The sequence below is a fragment of the Macadamia integrifolia genome, unplaced genomic scaffold (assembly GCF_013358625.1).
Source record: "Macadamia integrifolia cultivar HAES 741 unplaced genomic scaffold, SCU_Mint_v3 scaffold614, whole genome shotgun sequence".
In the NCBI taxonomy this organism is placed as follows: domain Eukaryota; kingdom Viridiplantae; phylum Streptophyta; class Magnoliopsida; order Proteales; family Proteaceae; genus Macadamia; species Macadamia integrifolia.
Window position 1 is genome coordinate 151,487 of NW_024870498.1, and position 26,470 is coordinate 177,956.

The 26,470-nt window shown below is 38.3% G+C and overlaps 1 protein-coding gene across 1 annotated transcript in view; it reads left to right on the forward strand.

The window, feature by feature from the left end:
- Positions 1 to 26,470, forward strand: part of LOC122069430 — a 61,670-nt gene that overhangs the window by 14,711 nt on the left and 20,489 nt on the right. The window contains exons 2-13 of the mRNA XM_042633443.1: positions 2,326 to 2,437; positions 7,836 to 7,907; positions 8,041 to 8,142; positions 8,233 to 8,401; positions 8,539 to 8,637; positions 19,107 to 19,256; positions 21,783 to 21,822; positions 22,083 to 22,140; positions 22,811 to 22,893; positions 23,775 to 23,873; positions 23,998 to 24,113; positions 24,206 to 24,324. Coding sequence (XP_042489377.1) covers positions 2,326 to 2,437; positions 7,836 to 7,907; positions 8,041 to 8,142; positions 8,233 to 8,401; positions 8,539 to 8,637; positions 19,107 to 19,256; positions 21,783 to 21,822; positions 22,083 to 22,140; positions 22,811 to 22,893; positions 23,775 to 23,873; positions 23,998 to 24,113; positions 24,206 to 24,324 — 1,219 coding nt within the window. The remainder of the gene's footprint in view (positions 1 to 2,325; positions 2,438 to 7,835; positions 7,908 to 8,040; positions 8,143 to 8,232; positions 8,402 to 8,538; positions 8,638 to 19,106; positions 19,257 to 21,782; positions 21,823 to 22,082; positions 22,141 to 22,810; positions 22,894 to 23,774; positions 23,874 to 23,997; positions 24,114 to 24,205; positions 24,325 to 26,470) is intronic.

A 26,470-nucleotide genomic window follows, 5' to 3' on the forward strand; every position in this document is an offset into this window, starting at 1 on the left:
AGGAACGAGAAAGGCCTATTAACTATATTGACCTACAAGAAAGGCCTATAAGTATATTGATTTTGTGACTTTGTTCTACCAAGTCATGAGGAAGAAGATCATGCGAAACCTGCTGTTGATGTCTTCATCTCTAAGATTGCCCAAGGCATTTTTGGTTGACAATGAAGAAGCCTTGTTGATCAAGTGCTGCTACCGTATTACAAATTGTGGGGTCAATTTTTTTTTAACCATTGGGGATTGATGCAGGGACATCTCGCGCCAGCTTTTTGATGGATTGATCTCTACTTATCAGCAATATAGATCAAGATTCCAAGTTAGTTGGAACCATATTTTGGATGGCTATATTCTATTTTTTCTTAAATTATAAGGAGGGGAGTTGTAATTACAGTACTTCTTATTATCCTCTTTTAAGTTGTGGAGCCCAATCCAGCTAGATAACTGTCTGAGTCAATTAGGTGGTTGGGAGTTTTAATGGAAGTCTAATTCTCTTAGACCTCTACACGTCTGTGGAATAGTTTAGTTTTTGGTTATTGTTAGGGAATGGTTCTCTTTTGATGGTCAAACCCTATTTTTGGTCACAATGAAGAAGCGCTTATCTCTTTCTCTTTCTTCTTCACTTTCTAGAATTCTATTTATAGTTATAGTTGTGCCCATTACCCACCACATTTTGTAGACTTCCTGCATCGGATATATGATAGCAAAAAGTTTGAGAAGAAAAGGTGAGACCTAGGAGTAACACGTGGACTTCGAAGGAATCCAGCTACATAGAGTGAGGACACAATACAAGGGGAGCAATCGGTTGCAAATAACTTCTTTATTTTTCTGTCAAAGACATTTAATCGCATCCCCCTTGCAGACTTTTCAGTATTTAGAATAAAATTGATGACTTACTAAATTGAATGACTTTTCAGTATTTAGAAAAAAAAAGATCAGGCAGTCAGGCACACTAATAAAGCTGATCTATTTAGCATGTCTTGAGCAATGACTTTCTCTGGGCTTCTGCACAATGACTTTATTTGGGATGCTCCTTCCATTTCTGATGCTTCCTGGGTTTAGTGGAAGATTTTGAAGCTTTGGGCTCTTGCCATTGAGGCCACTTCTTACTTCATTGATGACGGTGTCTGCATTTTCTTTTGGCTTGACCATTGGCATCTCATGGGTGTTCTCCTCCACTCAGTTGGCGCAAGAGCTATTTACAGTTTGGGTTTTAGTTATCGCTCTGTGGCTACAAATATCATTAGTGATGATGGTTGGCCCTCCTATGCTTCCTCTCCCTTGTTATGTGTTGTCTGGATGCCTTGCCTTCCTTTCCTGGAAGGCCAAGGGGTAGGGGGATATTGTGGTATGGTCTGCTTCTTCTTTAGGCCTTTTTGCTCCAAGTAGGCTTGGGACTTTGTGAGAGTTCGTGGAACTTTGTCCCCGGTGGTGCAAGTTAATTTGGTTCAAGAACCACATCTCCCGTCACAGCTTCACTGTTTGGCATGCCCTCCCTAACTGCTTCCCAATGCTGTCTTTTCTCATTCATCGCCAGATTCTAGTGTTCCATCCTGTTGCCTCTGTTGGAATGCTCAAGAAGAAGTGGACCACCTCTTCTTTGCTAGCCCCTTCTCTTCTTCTGTTTGGGAAGAGCTCTTTGCTAAATGCCGGTCAAGAAGTTGTAGGACCCTTCCTTTCGAGAGGGAATGGATTTGAGTGGATATGCTTTGGCAGGGTGTCCACCTGTGATGTTGTGGGTAATCTTGCCTTTGGTGCCACCATTAGCCATATTTGGATGGAGTAAAATCTCAAAATATGGTCTTCAAGCTTTAGATGCTCCCAGCAGATTTGCGACTGCATTGCCTTTGTATTCTTTTTTTTTCTTCTTTTCCCTTTCTAGGCTCATTGTTTCCTCTTCTCCTTTTTGTAATGAATTATCTATTCACAAAAAGAAAAAAAAAATTGTAATCCTTGCGAATAAATTTTGTTGAGCTGGTATTGTGAGGAAATAATTAGGATAAATTTTTTTTGTCATATTGTTTCATCTACTTAAAATATTGCTGAAGGTGCTCATTTGATCAAATGTGTCAGTTTTTGTCAATGTGTCTGAGGTTATCTGTTTTTATTGCCATTTCATCTAATGAATTGCTTAAGACATTCCTACCCCCCACCCCCCCCCCCCCACACCCCCCACCCCAAGAAAAAAATCAGCCTAATTATTGGTGCTACGAGAATAATTAATTTTATGAGAAGGAAATTTATATTTTGGAATGACTGTGAGTGCAATCATTTCAATTATGTTAGAGACATTTACTGATTGTACTGATATCCAAAGTGACCTTTTTTCAGTTTCTAGCAGCCAGGTCATATGCATCTCGTAAAACGGGGATTTCATCAGTATTTTCCTTATTTAATCTTAGAGAGAAGAGCAGATTCTGGAGCGAGGCTGTGTTACGTGGTGGTAAGTTTATGGCTGCTATGGAGTTTTGTAATATTTTATTAGTGATGTAATTGTATGATATCTTTTTATGGTACATTCTAGAAATGTTTTTGTTGTAATCATTATCAAATCTTGTTATTTTTATTATCAGCAGTCTGCACTCAATTTTATGGGCATTTTGTCTTTATCATCATCTACTCAATTTTCTGGCATTTTTTTACAAAGTAGCTGCTCTCAAGATTTGAACCTGGGCATTTTGCCTGGCAGCCTAAACTTTCTACCATTGCTTGGAGCAATGGCCACTTTCCCATGTGACTGTATAAAGCTTTGGAAAATCATTCAGAAGTCAACCTTGGCAGCTTTGGTTCAAAGGTTGACAATACAAGGGGGAATTTTAATAATCAACACATGGTGAGCATGTGGCCCAAACTCAACCTCTTCCTAATCCAAGGGTAGACTACCCATCCATAGTCAGTTTGACTAGAACTCCCTCTATGTGGCTCAAAATGCTCTTTTGGGATATATTGGTTCATTAATTGGGACTATGTAAATAATCTCCCTTAATAAATAATAAAATAATTTATTTATTTATTATTAGGGAAAAATGCCATAACACAAGCCCAACAAGGGGAACCTCCCTTGATGATCCACTTAGTTCAGCCACTTGGCAGGTTGATGTGGCGAATTCTGACCATTGGATACACAAGTCAAGGTTTGGGTTGGCCAGGTGTCAAAACCCAAACCTAGATGTCAGGTGAGGCCGTGAGGGTATAGCTCTCATGGGCTCCTCATGGGCGATGATCAAACAATCTGTACATTCTCAGAATCACAGATAATGAAAGACATCAATCTGAGTATCAAAAAACAATTAAATTATAAATCGAAAATCCCAAATAATACTTACTGGTGGCAGTCTAATGTGCATCCTAAATTAAGATTCAAAGACACTCTGTCAGAGTTTACATTAAGCAGTTCCCTACTACAATCTACTAAAATAAAAGTAAGCTAAAAAGACAAGAAAACTTCAAGTCGCCCATGAACTCCATTGCAACTCGCACCCCCCCGTTCTGTTGCTCTGAAATGTCAAATTTAATGGAGAACAATCCAGTAAGACAGAAAGTTTTAAGAGCACAACACAGTCACAACAACCAAACAATTACGGCAATCAAATCAAACTCTTTCAAAGTCTCTCAAAACAACCTTACTTGATAAAATGCTTACTTGAAAACCCAACACTTTTAATAAAACTGTCTTTTGAAAAACACCTTTTTGTCACTTTAGCCAGCACTGAGGGAAACAAGTTGCCACCACCCCCAACACAAGAGGAGCATGGCCCCCTTATAATCACTTACTGTTGTCACCCACCTTGTGACAAATCACTATTGGCCACTCATATGTGCACAATGAGTACAATTTTTGTGGCTCCATGAAATACCTCTCTGGTGGCTATGACTCTTCGTTGGCACGGGGGAATCTATTTACCCTCAAACACTTCTTCCCTTACCACTCTTTAGCTATCACACTTTTAAATACAGATAAAATCCCCAGCAGAGGAGAAAACCGCTTTCTCAATCACCACACAGATGCATCATCACTAGTATCCACTTGTATAGCCACATAGCATACTTAAATCACAATTAAAAATCACCATATGTCAACATATACAACGCATAACATTATGATACAACATATCACGTTCAGTGACCAACATTCCACATAAAACAAAAGCCAACCATATCGCACCTCTGTGGTGTACAGCCACTATAATCCACTTACCTCTGTTTGCAAATGTGTTATCTCCACCCTCTGAGTCCCAAGTATCCGGGAGGTCACAATTTGCAATTTGTAATACCTTATATTAATCACCTATCCCAAACCTAACTCAGAACCTCACTTCCCTAAAATGTAAACAAAAATCAACCTAGAAGGCAACCCTCTCAATCAGAGTCAAACTCTAGGAATCAATAGCTAATAGGAAAGATAAGAACCTTTCAAAAGATGGGAGTGATCCGACAAGTGGTTTAGGAGTAATTTTGAAAATAGTGATCTCTCTCGGGGCGGGTATCTTTGAGATAGAAAAATCAAAATTCCTTTCAATACGACCAGCAGAATGGTCTGAAATTGTGATCAAATATCATTCAAGGTAGTATTAACACCCCCCCCCTTAAAAAAAAAAAAAAAAAAAAATCTTGTCCAAATCCAGCCAGTATTGAGTTCCAAGATTTTGGGTCCCATAATCTGAGTCCCAAGGAAAACCCTATACATGAAACAAATTAGGTTTCAACATGGGGGAGGCCAACTGAATCATTAAATTACTCAGTTAAAATCAAAGCTAACTCCCAAAGGCTGAACTACAGACAGATTCGGAGTAATCGAAGAAAACTTAATTTTGGGTACAAAGGACCAAATTGGGTGAGGTTTCTCAATTGCAGCAGCAAACGGTCTCAGAGCAGGCACAAATCAGAATCGATTTCCCCTCTTGGGCTGACCTAACACCTCCCAAAAGATAGACAATTCTGATTAGCATAAAGCCCTATGATTTAGGTTCTTTGTACAACCTAAAGCCTTAGAAAGAAAAGGATATGAACAGTGGGAGGTTTGTGATTCCAGTAGATCCACTGGTCTGTTGTGGACCAGCCTTGGATCGAGTCTCCTACTAAGGGAGAAGATTACTTGATCAAAAGGAATAAGCCATCATGTGGTTGGTTAGGTCCAAGAAGTGGTGGGCAAGAAATAAGGAAACAAGAAAACAGAATTCTGGGTAGAAAAGAATATACAGCAAACAATTAATCACTCATTTGATGTTTTGGATCGAGTCTAGAATGAAGGATCAGTAGCAAACCCTTTACTTGAGTGCAATTCAGAATAGCAGTGGAAGAGGGCACACACAGGAATCAATGAACAACAAATAAGGCAGGGAGATAAAATAGTCCTTCCCTCCAAGCAAGGTTTAAAGTATCAGTACTTATCGTACAATATCGATATCAGCCCTTATCGATACGATACTACTGATACGGTTGATGGAAAAATTTAAAATCCTTTTGTACCGATATGTATCGTACGCTATATACTGATATACACAGATACATACCGACATGTACCGATACATACTAAAACAAACATTTCATCTTATTTTTAATTTTCGATAGGATATCGTTACGTATCGGTATGTATCGCTCTGTATTGATTGGTACATACCTATTTGGTATGATACGCAGTACACTACAGTCATATAATGGCCAAGATGGGTCATTTCTCAGCAAACCATGATTTTTTTGAGGGGGTTTTTGTTCCAAAGTTATTGTCAACTTTTTTTCTCTCAAACTAAAGTGGAAATCAATGTTGGGAATCCATATTACACCCATAAATAACTACAAACCTTGGATTCAACAAAGATGAAGCAAAGGTTCAAAGCATCAAGGCCCTCAACAACAATTTCAATTGAATATTGTCTCTTAGTGCGATACTCTCCATTTTAGTGTTTATGCATAATTCATATTATATATAGTTTTTTTTAATAGTTTTTTTTTTTAATGCAAAAGTGTATAAAAAAGTATTTCCTATCCATTTATGTGCGTATCTTTAACATATCTTACTATGTCTCCGATACGATATGATACCCTCTAATACGTATCTTAATTTTGGCCGACCGATTCGGCAACTGATACCGATACTTTAATCCTTGCCTCCGAGATCTCCTTCCTTCGCCTTTCTTTCTTCTCTTGTGATCTCCGTTCTCTCCCTCTCTCTCGGTTTCCCCTTTTCTCCCACTTTTTCTCTCTCCTCTCTCGGCTTTCCCCTTTTCCCCTCACTTTCTTTCTCTCCTTCTCTCTTTGTTTTTCCCTTTTCCCTCTCTTTCCTTCTCGCTTTAAGTCTCATGACTCTCTTTCTCCTTTTTCTCTCTCTCTCGGTCTCTCTCTCGGTCTCTCTCCCACACGATTCCCTTCTCCTTCTTTTCTCTAATTTTCTCTTTCCAATTTTTCCTCTATCAGGACTCTTCTCCCCTCTCCCATGATTTGTTTAATTGGGGTGGGGACCACAAGCAATTTAAACCAAAATGAAGATAAAAGAAGGAATCTTTTTAATTAAAAGAATTATTTCCCCCAATTTAAAATTACAAGGTTTGAACCTAAGACCCCTTATTAGACAAAGTACCAACCACTAGGCTAACCCATTAAGTCATTAATTAAAGCCTAAATTCAAATATTTAAATAGACTTAGATAGACAACATAAAAGCAATACCTATTCTAAGGTTCCAAATTTGGGGCATTATACCATGTGTCAAGTTTTATACCCAAATTCAATCAAATACTCTCCCAAGTATGTCTAGGCACCATGTATTTTTCAGCTATCCATTTATTGGTATGCACTCTCCCCCAGTCTCTAAAATTCAAAGCTTTATTTTGCCACTTGGCCAACTCCATTTGTGTTGAAACTTGGCATGTGGGCAGGTGACCTTGGAGTCTACCTGTCCGTGAACTTTGGGTTCCATTTGGCAATTCCACATGGCTGGTATTTTGGGCTATCATGGAGCCCTCATTTGGTGTACCGACTGCGAAATGTTCAATAGTAAAAGTAATGTACTGGTTAATAATAATAATAAAATAGTAATAATAATAATTATTATTATTATATGATGGATAGCTAAATTTTTTTTCAGAATAGGGAAATAGAAAAGAATCTGCAATAGCTGTACATCCTAATGGGCACTACAACAGGACAAATAATCTGTAATTCCAGGCTTATGATCCCAACACACATAAGAAGCCACAACAAATGGACAACTTGAAAAACACCCTAAATTTACCTATCCCTTGTATGGAAAAGTTGTTTGCAATCTCATAGGTGGCTCTTGGAACCCATTGGGACAAGTTATTCATGAGGGAAGCCAAGAGTAAAGCATGCCTAAAGCCTAATGAGATGAGTAGTCTCCAGAGGCCAGCATCCTCCTGCTACCAATTGATAACATTTGAAGAAGGCTTCACGAAGTACACCCTCCATCTCTAGCAGAAGCAAAATGAAGACCTGAGGAGAGGGGTACCCAATAGAGAAACCAATCAAGTTTGACAAAGCCAACTGCATTTTAACATTGAATGAGGTCATCTATGCATGTTCAGCTTAAACAACAGATTGTAGCAAATAAGATTGTCTCAGGGGAGCGGCAGTTTCTCATCTTTCCTATTTGGCTTCTTACACACCTTTTTTTTTTATCTAAACATTCCTTTGATTGCGGTTTAATATGCAAAATGGATGCTTAAAATGCTTGCATGAATATTCCCTATTTGTTGAATTGTTCATTTTATTTTGTTACCGACCTCTTTCATTACTTACCTATTTTACTGACATAGATGATTCCTATGTCCACATAAGGTGATTTGTCCCTTGTAATCTCTCTCGCTAACAATGCTTGATTTTCAGATTTTGATGACTTGGAAAATTCAGGATCCTTAAGCCATGGCAAGATGGGTGTTTTCAATTACACCAAGGCAGGTAGTGACTTCTTATTAAGTGAACTTTCAACCAAACCATCGATAACCTCCTTTTTATATTAGAGTTTTTGAATGTAGTTCATTTTAAATTTATTCTCTGTTTACTTTCCTCTTTTTTTTTTTTTTTTCCTCAGGTAACATTGCAAATTATCTGAACCTTTTGGAAGTTGAATCCATTTACCTTCCAGTCCCTGTGAATTTTATTTTCATAGGGTTTGAAGGGAAAGGGAACCATGGTAAACATTTATTCTGTTCAGTCTTCTGATTATTTATGGCAGAATATCTTCTTGTTAGTTTATTTATTTTTTCTTTTTTTTCCCTGTTAGAGTTCAAGCTAGGTCCTGAAGAACTGGAGCGTTGGTTCACGAATATTGATCACATTTTTGAACATACAAGGGTGCCACATATTGGAGAGGAGCTCACCCCATTTTACAAGATTACCGTAGACAAGGCACAACGTCACCATCTTCCAATTATCAGTCACATTAATTACAAGTGATTTTCTATGGCCTCATATTCTTCTTGTTAACCCCCCACCCCTAAGTTGAAACTTGAAATTGTAGGTCAAGAGGAAAGTTACAATTCATCTTTAGAAGGCAAACTAATATTTATGGTCTGTCTGCACTCTGCAGTTTCTCCGTTCATGCCATACAGATGGGAGAAAGAGTTACTTCTGTTTTTGAGCGCGCCATAAAAGTTCTTTCCCGCAAGGATAATGTGTCTGATACTAGGTAAAATTCTTTGGATGACTGGAAAAAAGAGAAGGATTCTGGCACTTATTTCCTTATGCCCATATGTTGAAAATTCTTTGCATGTATGTATTGATAGGTTAGGCTGTTTGTGGGTTAATTACAGTGAAATTCTACTGCAAAGAGTCTGTTTATATCATTTGAAAGAGGGTTTGCAGTATGTGGTCTGTTCTGGTTTTTGAATTTTTTATAGTTTCTAAATGCCCATCTTTGCTACCGCTACTTGCGGGACCATTGCTTGTGAGACTAGGGTTTGTCTTGCACTTTCCCGTACCACTTTCATTTAGAGGTGTATTGTTCGGTGATGTAGATCGATTCCATGTACAGGTTTACAACTGAAGGAGTCAGTCTAAGGGTGGTCCATCACCCTAAATAATGGACCAACCCATCGGATAATGTAAGACTAGAATCACAAGTGATTCTAACCCCAGACAGGATCTGAAATTCTGGCTGAATAGAGAAGATTTCGGTCACTCACAAACTGTAGCTCAAATGGAGCTGAAACTTGGAGTAGATGAAGGTCCTATATGGGTCAACAAACCCTCCAAAGATGAGACAACTCCGATTGTTGAATTGAGAATCATGCTGTTGACATGAACTAGGAAACTGTTGACCACTCTTCAGAAACTAGGGTTCTTAGGCTCGGATGATCCTCGAAATTGGAATGAAGATCCCTTCTAAGATGTATAAGTATCCTTCAAAAGATGAGCCTCAACTGATGGCTAGTTGGGAAGTAATGCTTGAGGAATGAAAAAGGAAACTTTATAGAGCCTCTCAATGGCAGCTCTGAGCTGAACTTCCGGTCTTCAAATAACTCTCAAACACACTCAAAAATCTAAAACAGAAAATAAGAAAGAAGAAGAGAGAAATTGGAGGGTTGAGGAGGGAGAAGAATGTTAGGTTTTGGGCATCTCACTGAACTACATCCCATAGCACAACAACATAAGCCATCTTTTTTGTTTAACTCAAATCTGTCTTTTTATTATAATTGATGGGCTTTAAATAGACTTACATTGCTTGGACACAAAGGCATAACAAAAAGGAAACTAAATGACTGAAATAAGACTTTCTAATTTGTGTCTAACTTGCTAACCAAGTAAGAATAAATTAGAAACTAACAACTGAACACGAAAAGGACACTAGCATAAGTCATAAAAATAGAAACTACTTGACTAACAAGAAAGGAACCAAATAGGAAACTAAATCTCCTAACAAAACCTAACAGAAGGGAACTAAAATAGGAGATAATGGACCCAAATTACTATTCACGTGAACAATGTTTCATGAACAGTATTTTCTGACTCTTAGTTTTGTCCTTCTCTTCAAGCTTTGATCTACATCACCGGCCATAGGGCCAACCAGCTAGGCTGGGCCAGCCACTATCGGCTGGAGGTTTTAGAGTCATCCAAACCCAAATCGTGGGGGCTTTTATGTCCTGGCCAGCAAGCCAAATCTTTGGCTTGATTTGATTTGATGCTTTGTTTCCTTTTTATTTCAGCATCTTTGTTTCCTTTTTTATTTATTAGTTTAGGCCGGGAAGTTTGTTAGATTTAAGTTTCACTAGTCCTGGAGACCTTGTTTCCTTTTCTCTTTGTTTTCTTTTTCATTCTTTCTATTTTTGAGTTTCCATTCTAAAGCCCATATATTGTAATTAACCCAAGGGGTCTCCCCACAATTTAATGAGATGAATACAAGCTTGCTTTGCGTGCAAACATTGTCCTGAGAGAGGCTGATTAGGTGAGATGCCTAGGCTGAGGTAGCTACCTATCCCCATCCCCCTTATACCCATTGATTCCCACTTCTCCTTTTCTTGTTCTCTGTGTTCTATGCATAACTGAGGTCTGTGACTATCTGAATCTCTGATAGCTATTGAAGCCCTTATTGAAGTCATCCACTGGTTGCTTATTTGCTGCTGCTCTGAGACACCCAAGCAAGGCCTGCGGTTCTGCTGATCTGTATATTTCTGGGGAGCAACTTGAGACCCAAGATCTCCCTGCTTGTATAGTGGCCCCTCTAGAGCCACCACTCAACCAGGAGTATCAGGTCTCCCAGTGGCCTGGTTATCGAGTTATAAAAAATCTTCTCAAGTTTGACCTAATACAAGATTTGGTCCAGTTTCTGATTCAGCCCTCAACTCAGGCTAATATTTTGGGATTTGAATCCTACTGTATCTTCCTGCATTCGATGGTTATATTGATCCTACCTGACCTCTATTTCTGTGGTTCTTGTTTATGAATATATTTTCTGGGTTCATCCTAATCTGATCATTGCTGATTGGGTGTTTTGGGTTGCTACTGTTTTGCCTACTTAGGCCAGATTATAGATCACTATTGCTAAGTGATATTAGGGTTATAAGAGGGTAGTTTATCCACTGTTTTAGGCTGTTACCTATACTGATATCAGCATAGTTGTCATGGAGTCGCCAAGGCGGCGATTTGGCGTCCTAGAGGAAAAAGAAGTTCATGGCAGTGCTACGATTTACGTGACTCACAAATGGCGGTCGCCATTGGCTGATAGGCGTTGCCATGGCACTGCCATGGACACCAGGTCACGCCTGATTTACTAGGCGGTTGATTTTTTGTAAAATGCAGGGTGATTTTGGTAGGGCTATATTGATTTTTGATGATTTGATGTTGCTTAATGTTGGTTTTATATGTTATAGGGTGTGTATTGTAGGCTTGTAGCATGCTATATTACTTTAGAAAATAGTGAAAGTAAAAAAATAGCATACTAAATAACTTTAGAAAATAGGAAAAATAAAAAATAACACATGGGCGATTTGACCACCATGGCAACGCCATAACGGGCGATTCATCGCCAAATCGATTAGCCACCCCTCCACCGCCTTGGATCGATTTGACGCCGTGACAACTATGGATATCAGTACCTACGTCAGTGTTTTGTTTGGAGTTACTTGTTTATCCTAACTGGGGTTAAGTAGTTCTACCTAGCCTTACATTATTGGGATTCTAATTTACCTGTAGTTTTATTCTTTTCTTTTGTTGCTAATCATTATATGCTTAAAATCTTGTGTTGTTCATGTTATATGTTTTGCGTTATCATCTCTGTGCATTGCTTGCTTGATCATGCATCTTATTTTATTTGTTGAGAGTGTCGTTTAATGCATTAGGTGCCCTCTCTGTTATACCCATTTGTATATTCTTTTTATTATTTTCCCTGTATTCTTATAGTTGTGCGTCAGGTAGGCAGCCGACACCTTTTTTTTTTCTTTTGGATGAATAAATAGATTCATTACCAAGAGGAAGAATAAAGTGAGGGGGGGTGCTGAAGGAGCAAGCCCTCGAAGGAGGGAGAACCACAACTAGGGGCAGAAAGCCCAACTAAAAGGAGGGGAATATCAAGGGGGGGGGGGAGGCCCCAGGAGACGACACCTTAATGTACCTAGCCAACCACCTTTTGCATGGATCCTTTTTTTTTCTGATCTTTTTTCTATATAGCCAACCCCATTAAGTTGGGATAAGGCTTAGTTTGTTGTTTTTCCTAATTTGGTGGATCATGGATGGAAGAGTATTAACTGGATCCTTCATTTCTTCAGAACGTATCAGATAAGGGGATGAATATGATAAAGGTGGCGTCATTAGGGGGAAGGGGGAAGGGGGAAGGGGGAAGGGGGAAGTGGGAAGTGGCTTTCTGAAGTCCAAATTCTTACACTTTTCCCCTTAACCTTCACAAAGGGAACGTGTTTCAGAGTTCTTTGCTGTCCCCTATTGGTCAACACCTGGGGTTTTGGTTTTATAGATGTTTCAGAGACGCTGATTTTTTTTTTTTTTTTTGAAGAATAGAGATGCTGAACTTGAAGGAACATAATCTATCATTTGATGCCACCTCATAATATGATATGATTTTTTTTTTTTTGGTTTAAATTTCTTATTTTCTTATTTCTTTGATAGATAATAAATGAATTTGATTGAAAATGGAGGATTACAAGAAGAAAAGAAAGCCAGGGGACCCAACAACAAAAAAATACCCAAGAAGAAAATCCCTCTACATTGTACAGGAATACATACAAAGACTAAAGAGGAAGAGGAAAAGAATTCACAGAAGTCCAATTTAATCTCCAAACTCCTTTTGCCAAGAGATCAGCCATGGCATTAGCTATTCTCAGCATCCAGCTGGACGAGCAGTTCACCTGAGACTGAGAAGCTAAGAACTTGATGTGTCTCAGGACATGTGCCAATAATCTCCAATGCCCTTCGGAGTTAGACTTGACATCTCGACCATGTAGAATTGTATCTGAATTCTCCTTTAAAGCAAATTTGAATCCCATCCTATGTGCATACAATTCAGCTCTGATGGAGTTTCCTCCACCATTATGCCCTGGATAAGCCTTCAAAACCAGTCCATCCTATGATCTAATTCCACCATTTACTCCTGAAGGGCCAGGATTGCATGAAGAAGATCAATCAAAATTTAGTTTCACCATCCCTCTCACCGGAGCATTCTGTGAGACCTCTTTTTTTAATTTTTTGGTCTTGTGATGTATGACCTTTGTTTCCCTAATCTGTGAAAAGATATGTAGATGGGACGTCTTTGAACAAAAATCAGCCATAGGTCAATGAGCAGCCTTTACTTTAACCATCACCAATGTTTCTGAAGAAAACTCATCCCTTAACAATCTAGCATTTCTCTCCTCCCAGATGCACCATAAACCTGCCAAAATAGTAGCTCTCCTTAAGAAATTCCTTCTTGCACCAAAAGGCCCTAGGCCAAAACCCCATCAGACCCATCATGTCATTGTGAAAGGTCCACTCCAGATTAAACACTGAGGTAGTGGAACCATACCCTCCTTTCAAAGGGGCACTCATGGAACAAGTGATCGACCGATTCCCGACTCTCCTTACACATGAAGCATATGAAGGGAGAAAGGAAACACTTGCCCTTCTCAACTGAAAGGTATCTTTGGTCACAACCTTTTTTTATAATGCCTTAATATCGTGAGGGAACATAGGTCTCCGAATAGCTTTATTAGGAAGAAGAACACGGGGATTCACTGTGTACTGAGGGTGAATGGGATTATAAAGATTAACGAGACAAGATTTGGAGGTGAAAAAACCATCAGAGGTGAGAGTCCTGAGTCCGGACTCTCTTGTCCTGGTATTCCTTTGATTAAAAAGAAAATAAAAATTATGCAAAGACTGGATCAAATCGTAACCATCTCTATCTCAGACTTCTGCAAGTGTATTCTAAACCAAAGATCTAACCTAATGGATTCTCAATTACCATCTCTCACTGACTGTCTTATTTATCCTAGTAGACAAAGAGTAAAGCCTGGGAAACAAATCTCTAAGATATCCTCCCCACACCAATGATCCTCCCAGGAAACAAATCTCTAAGATATCCTCCCCACACCAATGATCCTCCCAAAACTTTTTTTTTTTTTTTTTTCTGTAGGTAGGGAGGGAAGTAGGTAACAGCCATGAGACTCGAACTTGAGACCTCCTGGTGAGCGTGGGATTTCTGCTCACCACAGCTCACCAACTGTTCTGAACAGTAGACTATCTTAATTCACCTCCTTTGCCCACATCAAATCTGATCCTCAGATTCATCAACTGAAGCACCCTCTGTTATTTTGTCTTTCTTGGAAACATAAAATGTAGACTATCTTCAAAATCCTCCCCCTTGAATATGCACTGTTCTAGTTCGCCTAATGAACCTTCTCCTTTGGCCCCTTTAAAATGGAGGGCTTTTCCATTGGAGGTGGCCAGGCACCTAGGCGCCTTGACGGGTGCCTAGGCCACTATCTTTTATAAAAGTCAAAGATGAATCATACAAATCTTATGCTGCTGGCTTCTTCCTTTTTTACAAAAAGGAAGGTCATCTCTGCCAAGTCCGTCTCCCTCGCGCAACTCTAGTCCATCTCCTTGCAACATGGGCACAGGTATGCCTCTCTCCTCTCCCTCCGGCAGCGGTGGTGCTGCTTCTTCTTCTGGTACTTCTTTCTTCTTCTACTTTTCTTGTTCCTTTCCTTCTTTTCCAGGCTTTCAGTGGTGATGGTGGCAGCAGTTGTTTCTCTGCTGCTGCTTCTTTTCTGAAACTCCATCAGATCCCAAGCATCCGGAAGAAGTAGAAAAGAAGAGAGAGGGGGAGGGGGAGGGGTGGGGGGAAGAAGAACAAGAAAGCAGAAATCCAAAACAGCAGAAGTAAGAGGAGGAGGAGGCGAGTTCTTTTCAGTTATCTTCTCTTTGTCTTTGAGTTCCCTTCTTTCATCTTCGACTTTTATTTCTTTTCTTTTTTTAAAATACATATAATATATATATATATATATATACACATAACTAGTGTGCACCATCCAACTGAAATGCTAGAAAAGGCATCAATTTTTTTTTTTTTAAATAAAAAAAAGTCAAGGTGTGCAAACAATAAGGTGTTCACATGCCCAGGTGTTGGAAAAATGCCTTGTTGCCAAGGTTGCGCCTGGGTGATGAATTGGCAACTATGCTTCATAGAGTAGATGAAAAACTATATATTATAGCAATAGCATGCTTATATGAGACTGCCAGAGTTCCATTAGACTGAACATATACATAGAGTTGAGCCAAAAAATAGGATATGCTCATGTAGTTTACATTTCCTAATTTTGGAGTAGAAGGGAGGATTTCGGTGAGCTAAAAATTCATTAACAAGGAGGAAGAATCTACAAAGAAGAGGAGGGGGATGGGGAGGGGAGAGAAGCGACAAGGAGCAAGCCCTCAGGGGAGGGAACAACAATCGGGGGCCAGAAGCCCAACTAAGAAAAGGGATACATCAAGGGGGGCAATGGTGGAGGGAGGTAGACCCCAGGATACAACAATGAGCTTGTTTCTTGGGGTATCACTAACTGGACAGTGACGAAGATAACTAAGCTTGGAGCACATCAAAGTAGATGGCTTTCCAAATCTTGTCATAATATCGGGAATTGGAAAGTCTACCTACGCAGATTACGCTCCATCCAAGTATGACTAATCGTGGCACCAAAGGCGAGCTTCCCAATCATGTCGCAATATAAGACCCTCCAAACGTCATGTCAATACAAATCCATTCTCTAGATAAAGGAAGGATGGTTCTGTGGGATGGTTAGACATACTATTACTTGGGGCATTTGGATTAAAAGCCAGGAAGATCTTTGAAGAAAAGATCATTTGGTGCTAAGTATTTGTTGAGCAATTGAATCTGATCTGAATAATCGGAAGGAGATTAGTTGTTTGGAAAGAAGTACTTTTGGGACTAAGTGGAGATCTCTTTCTTGGATAGTTCAACCTATTGGGGCATTTTGTATGTTACTATGCTTTGCTTATCTTTTTTTAACATATTTACTATAGTGAATGTAACACTTTGTTAGATTTGTTAGTTTATTACACTCTGGAAAAAAAACACATTGTTATTAGTATTATTTAATTTTTGTTCCTATCAAAAAGTAAAAAAGTAAAAGAAATAAATAGAAGAAAATACAACAATATAAAAGTCTGGTCCTTTTCAGTGAGGCACAAACTTCTTTGCACCTTGCATTTGTTGAAGCATAGTTGTCAAGGCGGTGCTGCCAGCTGCCGCTTTGCCTAGGGCCTAGAGAACTGTTGCCTTATTCTACTACATTTTGCCTTTTGGTTGGCACTTATTTATGCCAAATATCGTTTAAGTAAAAATTTACTTAAGATATTATTCATAAATAAGTAAATTCTCCCATTTGAATTCATTAAAAATAGTTTCAAAATCAAATTCCAAAAGGATAAAAGTCAACCCTCCATTCCAAGAACAAAAACAAAAACTAGATTTTTGGTTGTAGGGGTGATTTTTAACTTTCATATACTGAGTTCTTTCTCAATGCTGAAAATTTCATAAATCTTATCATGATAAATTATTGTTAGAAACCAATAAGTGTGGTAAAATAATCTTTTGTTTTGATGTCCATAAAATTATTTTCATTTAGGCACTTTAAAATAAGTTTGACCGGAATATAACTTTGTCATTATAACTTAGATTTAAGTAATCTTAAATTGGTTGAAAGCTGGTGTTTCGATCTACCTAAACAAAATGTTTGATGTAAACAATTTAAATCATTTGACCAGTCAAACTTATTAGAGAATAAGTACATTTCTCTAAGTGCTAATTTTTGACGACTTGATGTTGCTTAATGTTGATTTTTGAAGACTTGATGTGGCTTATTGTTGATTTTTGATGACTTGATGTTGCTTAGTGTTAATTTTTTTTTTTTTAAATGATATAAGGTATATGTATCATACTAAATAATGTTAGAAAAGAGAGAAAATAAAAAATAACACTTGGGCACCTAAGCAATGCCTAGGCGGGCGACTTTTTGCCTAAGCATTTAGACAAATCTCCACCACCTTGGTTTGCTTTGGTTCTATGACAACTATGGGTTGAAGTTTGTGCCGAACGGGGAACCGGATTGGCCAATAATGACCAATCTTTCCCCAAACCTGAGAGGCATAGTTTTAAGTATCGGTGCGTATCGTGCCGTATCGGCCGATACGTATCCGTATCGGTAGGCATCGGCACGATACATACCGATACGCTACATAGAATTTTAGGCCCCCTTTTGCGTATCGCCGTATCGTACGTATCGTATCGTGCCGTATCGTATCGGTACTGATACGTACGATACTCTGCGATACGAACTTTTGAAAATCTGGAAATTCCCGAGAGTATCGGTACGTATCGGTATGTATCGACCGTATCGTGCAGTATCGAGCCGTATCGTACTGTATCGGTACCGTATCGGTATGTATCGACTGAAAATATGAAAATTCCCGTGAATGTGCCTTTTGTTGTTTGAAACAAACACTTCAAACTCTCACCAATAGTTTTCTATATTTCTCTTCTTTCTTCCCCTTTGATTCACACACCTTTTTGGAGACTCAAATGGTAGATTGAAAGAAACATTTTCGAAGTGAATGGTTCAAAGAATGAGAAAAACATAGTCCAAGAAGAACCTTGAACTTGAAAGTTGAAAATTTTGAATAGTAAGTTCTTGAATCTTTTCTCACTTTTTTCAACTTTAACCTTAGATTTTCAAGTTTTTTTACAAATCTAAGGTTCATCATAGGGGTGTCAATCGGTCAGGTCGGTTCGGTTTCGGTCGGGCTTAATCGGGCTTGAAGACTTTCAAAGGCTACACCGTGTCCGCCCATTTAACTAATCAGGCTTAGTTATTGAGGGCATGGTACACTTTATATTCGGTCAGTCGGCCTTGGGCTATAATCGGACCACCTTAATCGGGCTTTAGTCGGGCCTTAATTGGGCTACTGACATGTTTAATGTTAAACGGGTTTTAACCAATTTTTAAACGGGCCCTCTTTAAAATGTGCTCTTATATTTCGGCCCACTCATGCAAGCCCAAAAAAAATGACAATAAATTAATAAATGATACCAAATATAACCATTATTTAAAATGTGAACATGTTTTTACTTTTTAGTTTTTACTTTCTAATTTGGGGGGTAAAATAGGTATTCTACAATCATTAAAGGGTCGGGCTAGGCCAGTGCACAATAGGCCGGTCTCGATCGGACGCCCGACGGTGCAAGTGGCAAAACCAAGACCGATCGTTTATAAACGGGCCGGGCTCAAGCCCGACACGTTTAATAAATGGTCCGGGCTCAAGCCCGACACGTTTAATAGACGGTCCGGGCCGGTCCGATCTATAAACGGTCGGTCCCGATCGGTTTAGTCAGTTCGGGCCACGAATTGACACCCCTAGTTCATCATACTTAGAATCACATTTTGTGCATCATTATTACATGAAATCATTGGATTTATAAGGATTTACAAACTTTTTTCAAGAGAAAATGAGGGTTTCAATTTATTTCAAATTTCTTAGATCTACTCATGCTCAATGATTAAAAATGTTTAGATTTTTTATATGTTATGTAAAAACAAGTGTTCTACAACTTCCATGGAAAATTTTGATTTTTCTCAAAAAAATATATTTGTCTATCAATATGATACCCTCATCATTTTGAACATTTTCAACTCAATATATTTGTCTATCAATACGATACCCTCTACTTAAGTATTTATGCATTCTACATGTTATATATAACTTTTTTTAACTGTTTTTTTATGCAAAAGTGTATAAAAATGTGTTCCCTATCCATTTATATCCGTATCTTTAGCGTATCTTAGCGTATCTCCGATACGATACGATACCCTCCGATACGTATCTTAATTTTGACCGACCGATACGGCGACCGATACCGATACTTTAATCCTTGCTGAGAGGTATTGGCATGTATCAGTTGGGTTGGTGTCAGCTTATCTGCCCAACCCAACCATACTTGAATCCTTGCTTCAAGCTGTTCTAGTTTATGTGCTTTTAACAATGCATTTATACTTTGTTGGAATTATCAGTTTCATCGTATGCTGAGTACAAGTGATTTGATTTGTATCCCTCAGGCTAAGCAGCTTATATGTGGTTTGTTTTCATGGTCATTTTCAGGGATGGTGGAGATATTCTTTGGCAAGTAGATATTGACATTATGGATGTTCTTTTCACAAATCTTGTGGAATATCTTCAACTTGAGAATGCATATAATATTTTCATCTTGAATCCCAAACGTGAAACGTCAAGAGCTAAATATGGCTATAGGTGGGTATTCTAGTACGGAACTTAAACTTCTTCTTTGTCCAAAATAATGATGTGAATGTCTCTTAATTACGTTTTATTTTATATCATGGCATTCTATTTGGAAGTAGCCAAATATATGTTCTGTATCGTCCTTCTGGATATTATAAATCTGGAATAGATGTTGCCTATCATACACAGTTCTCCATTTGGTTGCCAAATTGTCTGTACTACTTTGTGCTTCTGGATATTATAAATCTTTTATAAATTATCCTGCATATATCATACACAAATTTTCATTTAGTTGTGGTGAAAGGAGTGGTTGATGTGGTGGACTCTTGCTTGGAGTAAAATGGGTTCGGCAGCCACTCTGGCCAAAATATATTTTTTTCCTTTTCTTCTTTAGCTTCCTTTTGGAAGGGTTTGCAGGACAAAACATGAGAACAAGTTGTTGATCTTCCTGGAAATTCTGTATCCTAAATTGTCCCTCCAATATATTTTTTTTTGGCAAAACCAATCTGGGGTTTTGAATGAAAAGATTCACCTTCTCTTGAAAAGCAGAAGATCTTGTCCTTGGGTGGTATCTAATCACCTTTTCTATTTTGTGGTTGCTTCTATATCTGAATATAGCTGTGTGGGTTACTGTGGGAAGAAGCCATTCATGCAGCGTTCTGATTTTAGCTTCTAACCATGTAAATCGTTCTCATATGATTCTGCATCCTACATTTCCTGTTTGTCTCTGTCTTTAAAGGAGTTGAAACAGTATGTGTTACACCCCTTTGTTATTATTTACTTATTAAGACAGGTGGTTTTTTTTTTTTTTTGGGGGGGGGGGGGGAAGAGATAGGCCAAGTGCCTAACCCTAATTTTACATCGAAGAGCTCTAGGACGTTAAATATCTTTGATTTACTGAAACAATAGCGAATAAAGGAAACCAGTGTTAGTAACACGAGAGGATGCTGTGTTATATAATATAGCAATCATCAGAAAATTACAGGTATACCCCTAACTACTCAACATTACATAAAATACTCTTAACCCAGAACTCTATACCCAAAATACCCCCTATGGTAGCACTAACTTTTTTTTTTTTTTCTTTGGATGAATGTAGCACTAACTTAATTGCAATGCTCTTAACACTCTCCCTTAAGCTGGAGCATATACATCACCCATGGACAGCTTGGAACAACTTTTCTGGAAAGCCGGACCAAACAAAGACTTAGTAAACATATCACCCAACTGATCTGTATAAGAAACAAAGGGAGTAATTCTCATTATTGCATCCCTCACAAAATGGCAATCGAATTTAATGTGTTTGGTCCTTTCGTGACACACTAGGTTGCTGGCAATATAGATAGCAATTTGATTTTCACAGAACATTTTCATACGTTTAGTGACCAAACACCCCAACTCTTGAAGCAGTGACTTCAACCACCTTAACTCAGCTGCTGTATGAGAGCCATGGCTCTATACTCAGCCTTAGCACTAAATGCATTAGAGTATCCAATCACATCAATATGCTGATTAGGCTGGTCAATGAACCTCTTTCCTAGAGAACCTTTAAGACACTTTAATATTCAACATGTCGCTTCCCAGTGAGTCTTCTTAGGTGATTCCATAAACTGATTAAAATGATATGTCTAGTCTAGTAACTGAGGTAAATGTGTTTCTCTACTATCCGCATGTACTGGTGCTTATCAGCAAACTCCTTGCCATCATTTGTTCCAAACTTCTAGTGTGGATCCATAGGTGTATCAACTACTTAGAAGCAAGCACACCAGTCTCAGACAAAAGATCTAAAACATATTTCCCCTTTTTACTCTGAAACACTTTAATAACGAGGAAATACCCAAGGGCACCCAACTCTTTCATCTGAAAATGGTGTTGTAAAGGAGATGACTGATTAAACCCACTCTGATACCATGAAGCAATATCAAATAAAGGAAACCAGTGTCATCAACACAAGAGTAAGAGGAAGAAGAAGAAGAAGAGAAGAGAAAGAGAGAGCTGCAAGTCTAGGGAAGAAAACAGACTCACGGTTTGAGTAGAATTTCAAACCATGAGCACTATGCTGTATTATATATTATAGCAATCATCAGAAAATTACAAGCATATCCCCCTGAATGCTCAACATTACATAGAAGACTCCTAAACCCAGAACTATACACCCAAATATCTCCTACGGTAGCACTAACTTAATAGCTATTCTCTTAACACTCTTGACATGTGCATTTGAATTTGTTCATAAAGTTCTTATGTGTATCTCTGACCTGCTATTTTCATGGTGGAATTAAAACATTTCTTATCTTAATGTTGTCGATGACAGTTTAAGGTTTGACCCAATTTTTCTGTTTCTTGAACCATCATGCAGTTCCTCAATGTACTGTATTCGTTTCTTGGAGCAAATTTATTGATTGCCTATTTTGTTTTATAATGAAACTGGTAGTCTTTCCCACACTAAATCTTTTTCTTCTTTTCTCATTCCCAACCCCACCCCCACCCACCCCTACCCCCAACCCCCCACCCCACAAAAAAAAAAAAAAAAAACAGGAGAGGCCTATCTGAGTCAGAAATAAGTTTCCTTAAGGAGGTACTTCTCAGTATATCTTTTGATCTCTAAGTTTCATTGTTGAATCTCCTTTTTTAGGATGTCTATTGTTCTTTTCTTTTTATTAGTGAGGTTCAACTTTAATGATCACTCTGTTATTGTTCCAACTTTCTTTTATTTGAGAGAACCGCTAGCAAATTATCAATCTGTTTCACTAACTTGTTTTTTATTTATATTGCACTTGTCATTTTGAGTTTTTATATTCATCAATAACCAGTATGTATTTAAATTTGTTGTGCCAGGATAAGGGTTTGCAAGCCAAAATTCTGCAGTCGAGAGACAACGAGGAAGCTATATTTTGTACGTTTATTTTTTCTACCTTTATTTTTATTTATTTATTTATTTTTATGTTAAACATGTTACAACTAGTAGGGAATGGCAATGGGGCGGGTTAAAGCGGGACGTGCATTGTGCCACCTGGCCACCCCTAATGGGTGGGGTGTGGTATGACCATTGACAGGATGGGGTTGGGTACTTAGGTATGTATTTGAAAAACCCAGGGTACATGCCAGTAATTTAAAAATCAGATCAGATCAGCCGATTCAGGAAGATCCGGTTCCAAATTGGACCAATCCCAATTGAATCGGTGGTCCCTAAAATCTACAGGAAGATTTTTTGTTTTTTCAGGTTGGTTCCGGCCAATTTCAATCTGTTCCTCGATTAGAATCGGATGGGACCTATCCGGATCCTGATTCTGGGGTTTTAAACCCTGGTACCTGCGCTGTGCCCCTTCAATTCATGGTTAACACTTACCAGTCTCAGTTTCCTTGTAAAATTAGGGAGCTTCATGCATGTTTTGCGGGGCAGGTTGGGTGCAGTTTTGCAATATTTCTAAGTGGGGTGGCTATGGTATTGGTGATACCCATATAGAACCCTTCCCGTTGCCATTCCTAACAACTAGTCTTTGCATTTGGTCGTACATTATTCATTAATGAGAGCCACTCTTAAAGCTCCCACCTTTTTTGGCCAGCGCTTGATAAGATTAAGAGACCTCTGTATGAAAAGCATCCCATGACGAAATTTTCTTGGACAGCTACTGAAGACGTTGATACAGTATGTGTTCATTTATACTCTTAGTCATCTTCTCTGTTGCTTATTTGAATTGATCTTTCTGAAAAGGAACTTCCTTATTTGGTTTTATTCATTATTTTTTTCTGAGAAAACCATGGATTCATAAAAAAGGAACGAGGAGGGGCAAAGGACCCTAGATACAAATAACCAACTCATAATACAAACATCTTTATCCTTAAATTACAAAATTTTGTAGTGCAAAAGAATCTTATATACATTACCTTCAAATTCAAAGAACAAATGTTTTACCTCATAGCACTACCCTGTGAACCAAATCAAGCTCATTTTTTGATATTCTTCTGTTTATTCTGTTCCATAACTGCTCAGATGTAAAAGCTAGTGTCCATCGTATTTGTCGTTTAGCTTCCAAAGCTCCAGTTTTTTCAGCAATTACTTAGTTGATCTAGATTTCGTGAAATAATAAACTCCCCCTTCCTTTCCCGTGGAAAGGCAAAAATGTCTCCTTTCCGATAATCTACTCTTATCAGATCCTTCAATGGCTGGATCCGAAATTCTTGAATTCCTTGGTATTGATAAACAGAAACTGCCCACATGCTTGAAATCCTTGGCTTTGTAACAGTACTCATTACCAAGAAATGTAAAGGAAGCTTGCAAAGAGAGAATTTTATTCATCTAACCCTCGGGCCTCAGAAAGCTACCTTGTATCACTGTCCCCTATAGGTCAGCATTTCAAGTCCCTTGTCCAATTCCTTAACTTACAACTTTTTGTATTACTTATTCATTTCTAATAAAAGTTCATGTCAATTGTAATATGAAGAATTTTTTAATATGACGACTTTGTGATTCTTGTCTGTAAAATTATAATTCAAATGCTCTTATTGTTTTCATTTTGTACTGGTCAGGTAGAGTGGTCAAATATTTTTCTAGATTCGTTGAATAATATTGAGCGGTTATATCAAGGAAAGGACACTGCTGGTATCATTTATAGCAAAACTACACAGGTACTAACCTTTTTTCTCATTTTCTACATGCAATCAGCAATTGCTGGCAAACCTTTCAAAGGAACTAAAGCTTATGAAATGTCACGTTACTTTTGTGACCTTACTTTTCTGTTTTCATTTCCAGTTGTTGAATGGAAAGAATGAAGATGTGAAACTCCTTCTGGGAAAGGAGTTGAAAGCTGGGGAATTATCTGGTCTTCACTCAGAGTGTCTCACAGATACATGGATTGGAAGGGATAGGTTAATCCTCTGTGTGTGTGTGTGTGTGTGTGTGTCATTGTCTCTATAATATTGACTTCTTTGAGAGTTAGTTATTACATATTATCTTTCAGGTGGGCGTTCATTGATTTGAGTGCAGGCCCTTTCTCATGGGGTCCTGCCGTTGGTGGGGAAGGTGTGCGCACAGAGTTTAGTTTGCCAAATGTGGAAAAGACTATCGGTGCTGTGGCAGGTAGTAATGATATGCCCTCTTCCATCTGTATTATCTGTGTTCCTTTACATTGAGTATGGAAGAATTTACGATATTCTTATTATACTGCTGTAAATTTTGTATTTGGTTGAATTGGTTGAGTGCACTGCAATTTTCACTAATTACATGTTAGACCTCGATCAATTAATATTAATGACAGCATGGCTTGCCTGGATCAATGGGTAGTCGTGACTTATATGAAACAGTTTTGGAATTGAGATTTTTGCAAATTTATAAGATCAATCAAAACAAGTAAAGGGGAAATTCTGTTTTTTCTCAAAAGAACGTGTAAATGATCACATGAGATAGATTTTTTATATTCGGTATATATGATAAAATTTCTGTTTTCCATCTTGTGGTGGAACATTTGTAGCTTTCCTTTTCTGCTTCTAGTAGTTGATGTTTTGATGACTTCAAACTGAAGGAGTCATTTTAACATTACCATAGAATTCAAAATCCTAACAGAATCGGAGGTCTCGCAAAATCAGGAGCTTGAACACCAAAATTAATCCCAATCTATAAATCTGATCAGCACCAAATTAGAAGCAGTAATAGATCTCCCTAGGGCCTTCAGTATCCCCAAAAGTACGGTAGGCTGTATAGATATTGTACGAATGCCAAAATATAGTAAGTAGAATCCAGAATTAGAAATCAATCAATATCTATGTATCAACACGGCAGTTCATTCCCAAACTAACAACAGATCAATGGCCCAACAGTTGAAGTAATATACATCATATATAATACATCAAACCCAAAGCAATCCAATGGACAGAACTTTCAAATCAACAACAACCAAGGTAGTAACTCAGGAACAGATTTAGTAGCTATTAAGATCTCATTCTGCTAGGTAGATCAACATTAAACTGTAGCCACTGGTAGGGATCGATGACTTGGGAGCACCTCCCAAAACATGCTATCAATTTGATGGTTAAGTGGACAGATAGGAACACAAGTCTGAAATTAGCAAGTATGATGCCGAACCGGGGTTCAAAACCTTTTTGTTTAGCTTGTGGGCCGACCCAAACAATTAAACCCAATTAGAAACAAGCAATGGCTATTGGTTTGCTTGATGGTTGTGGTATGCACGGATACCTATATGGGTTGCGATGGGGCCAAAAGTGCCTTTGTTAAGAGCATGAAAAAGGTTCCTGTGTTGCTTACCTAGTTGGATGGAAAGACGTTGCCCCTTCATTCTCATTCTGTCTCTCTTGTTGCCCTTGTTGTGGTGTGAGGTGGCTTGAAATACTATGCATATGCTGCCATGCCATCATAAGTCCATTTTCTTTGTGTTAGTGGTACATGCGCATTGTGTGTGCTCTAGGATGCAAGGTTATTAAGGCGGTGAGGTGACCGAAGCGTTTGAGGGTCTTTCGGAGCACTTTGGCGATAGGGCGGGCATAACGCGTCGCCTTATCGAATAAAGCGTTCTAGTGTTGTATTTTAATGTAACCATTTTATTTGGCACAAATAGCATATTGAAAATTATAGAATTCTACTTATAAGGTAAATAAGATTAAAGATTCATACCATTACAACAATAGCAATCTCAATCAATGTACACTAACAGATTATTATAGTAATAACAATCTCAATCAATATATAGAAGGATTCAAACATTTTCACATATCATGCAATAGGAAGAAAGAACAAAGAATATAGAAGAATCAACGTGGAAGCAAAAGTGCAAAGCAGAGTGAATAATGGATATTAATTCCTAATCAACTAGAAAGAGCCATTGGATTTGGCTTGTCAAAGTGCTTGCTTTTGATAGGAGAAGTACATAGGCATGTAATCACAAAATTACAACTTATATCAACAGATGCACAATTTACTTTGAATAATAGACTTGCAGCAGCAGCGGCAGTAGCAGCCAAAGACACTAGCCACCACTAGTAGAAGCCAGCCTAGCCACCATTACCGCCACCGGCATAGAAGAAGGCAGAGGAGATGAAAGATGGAAAGGAAAAAAAAAAGACAGACAACAGAACAGAGAAGGGAAGAAGAATGAGAAGAATTAAAAAATAAATAAATTGCAGGCAAAAGGAAGGTTTCAGGGAGATGGGAGGGAGAGAGAGGGCTTTGGAAGAAAGAAGGAAAAAAAAAAAAAAAAAAAAAAAAAAAAAAA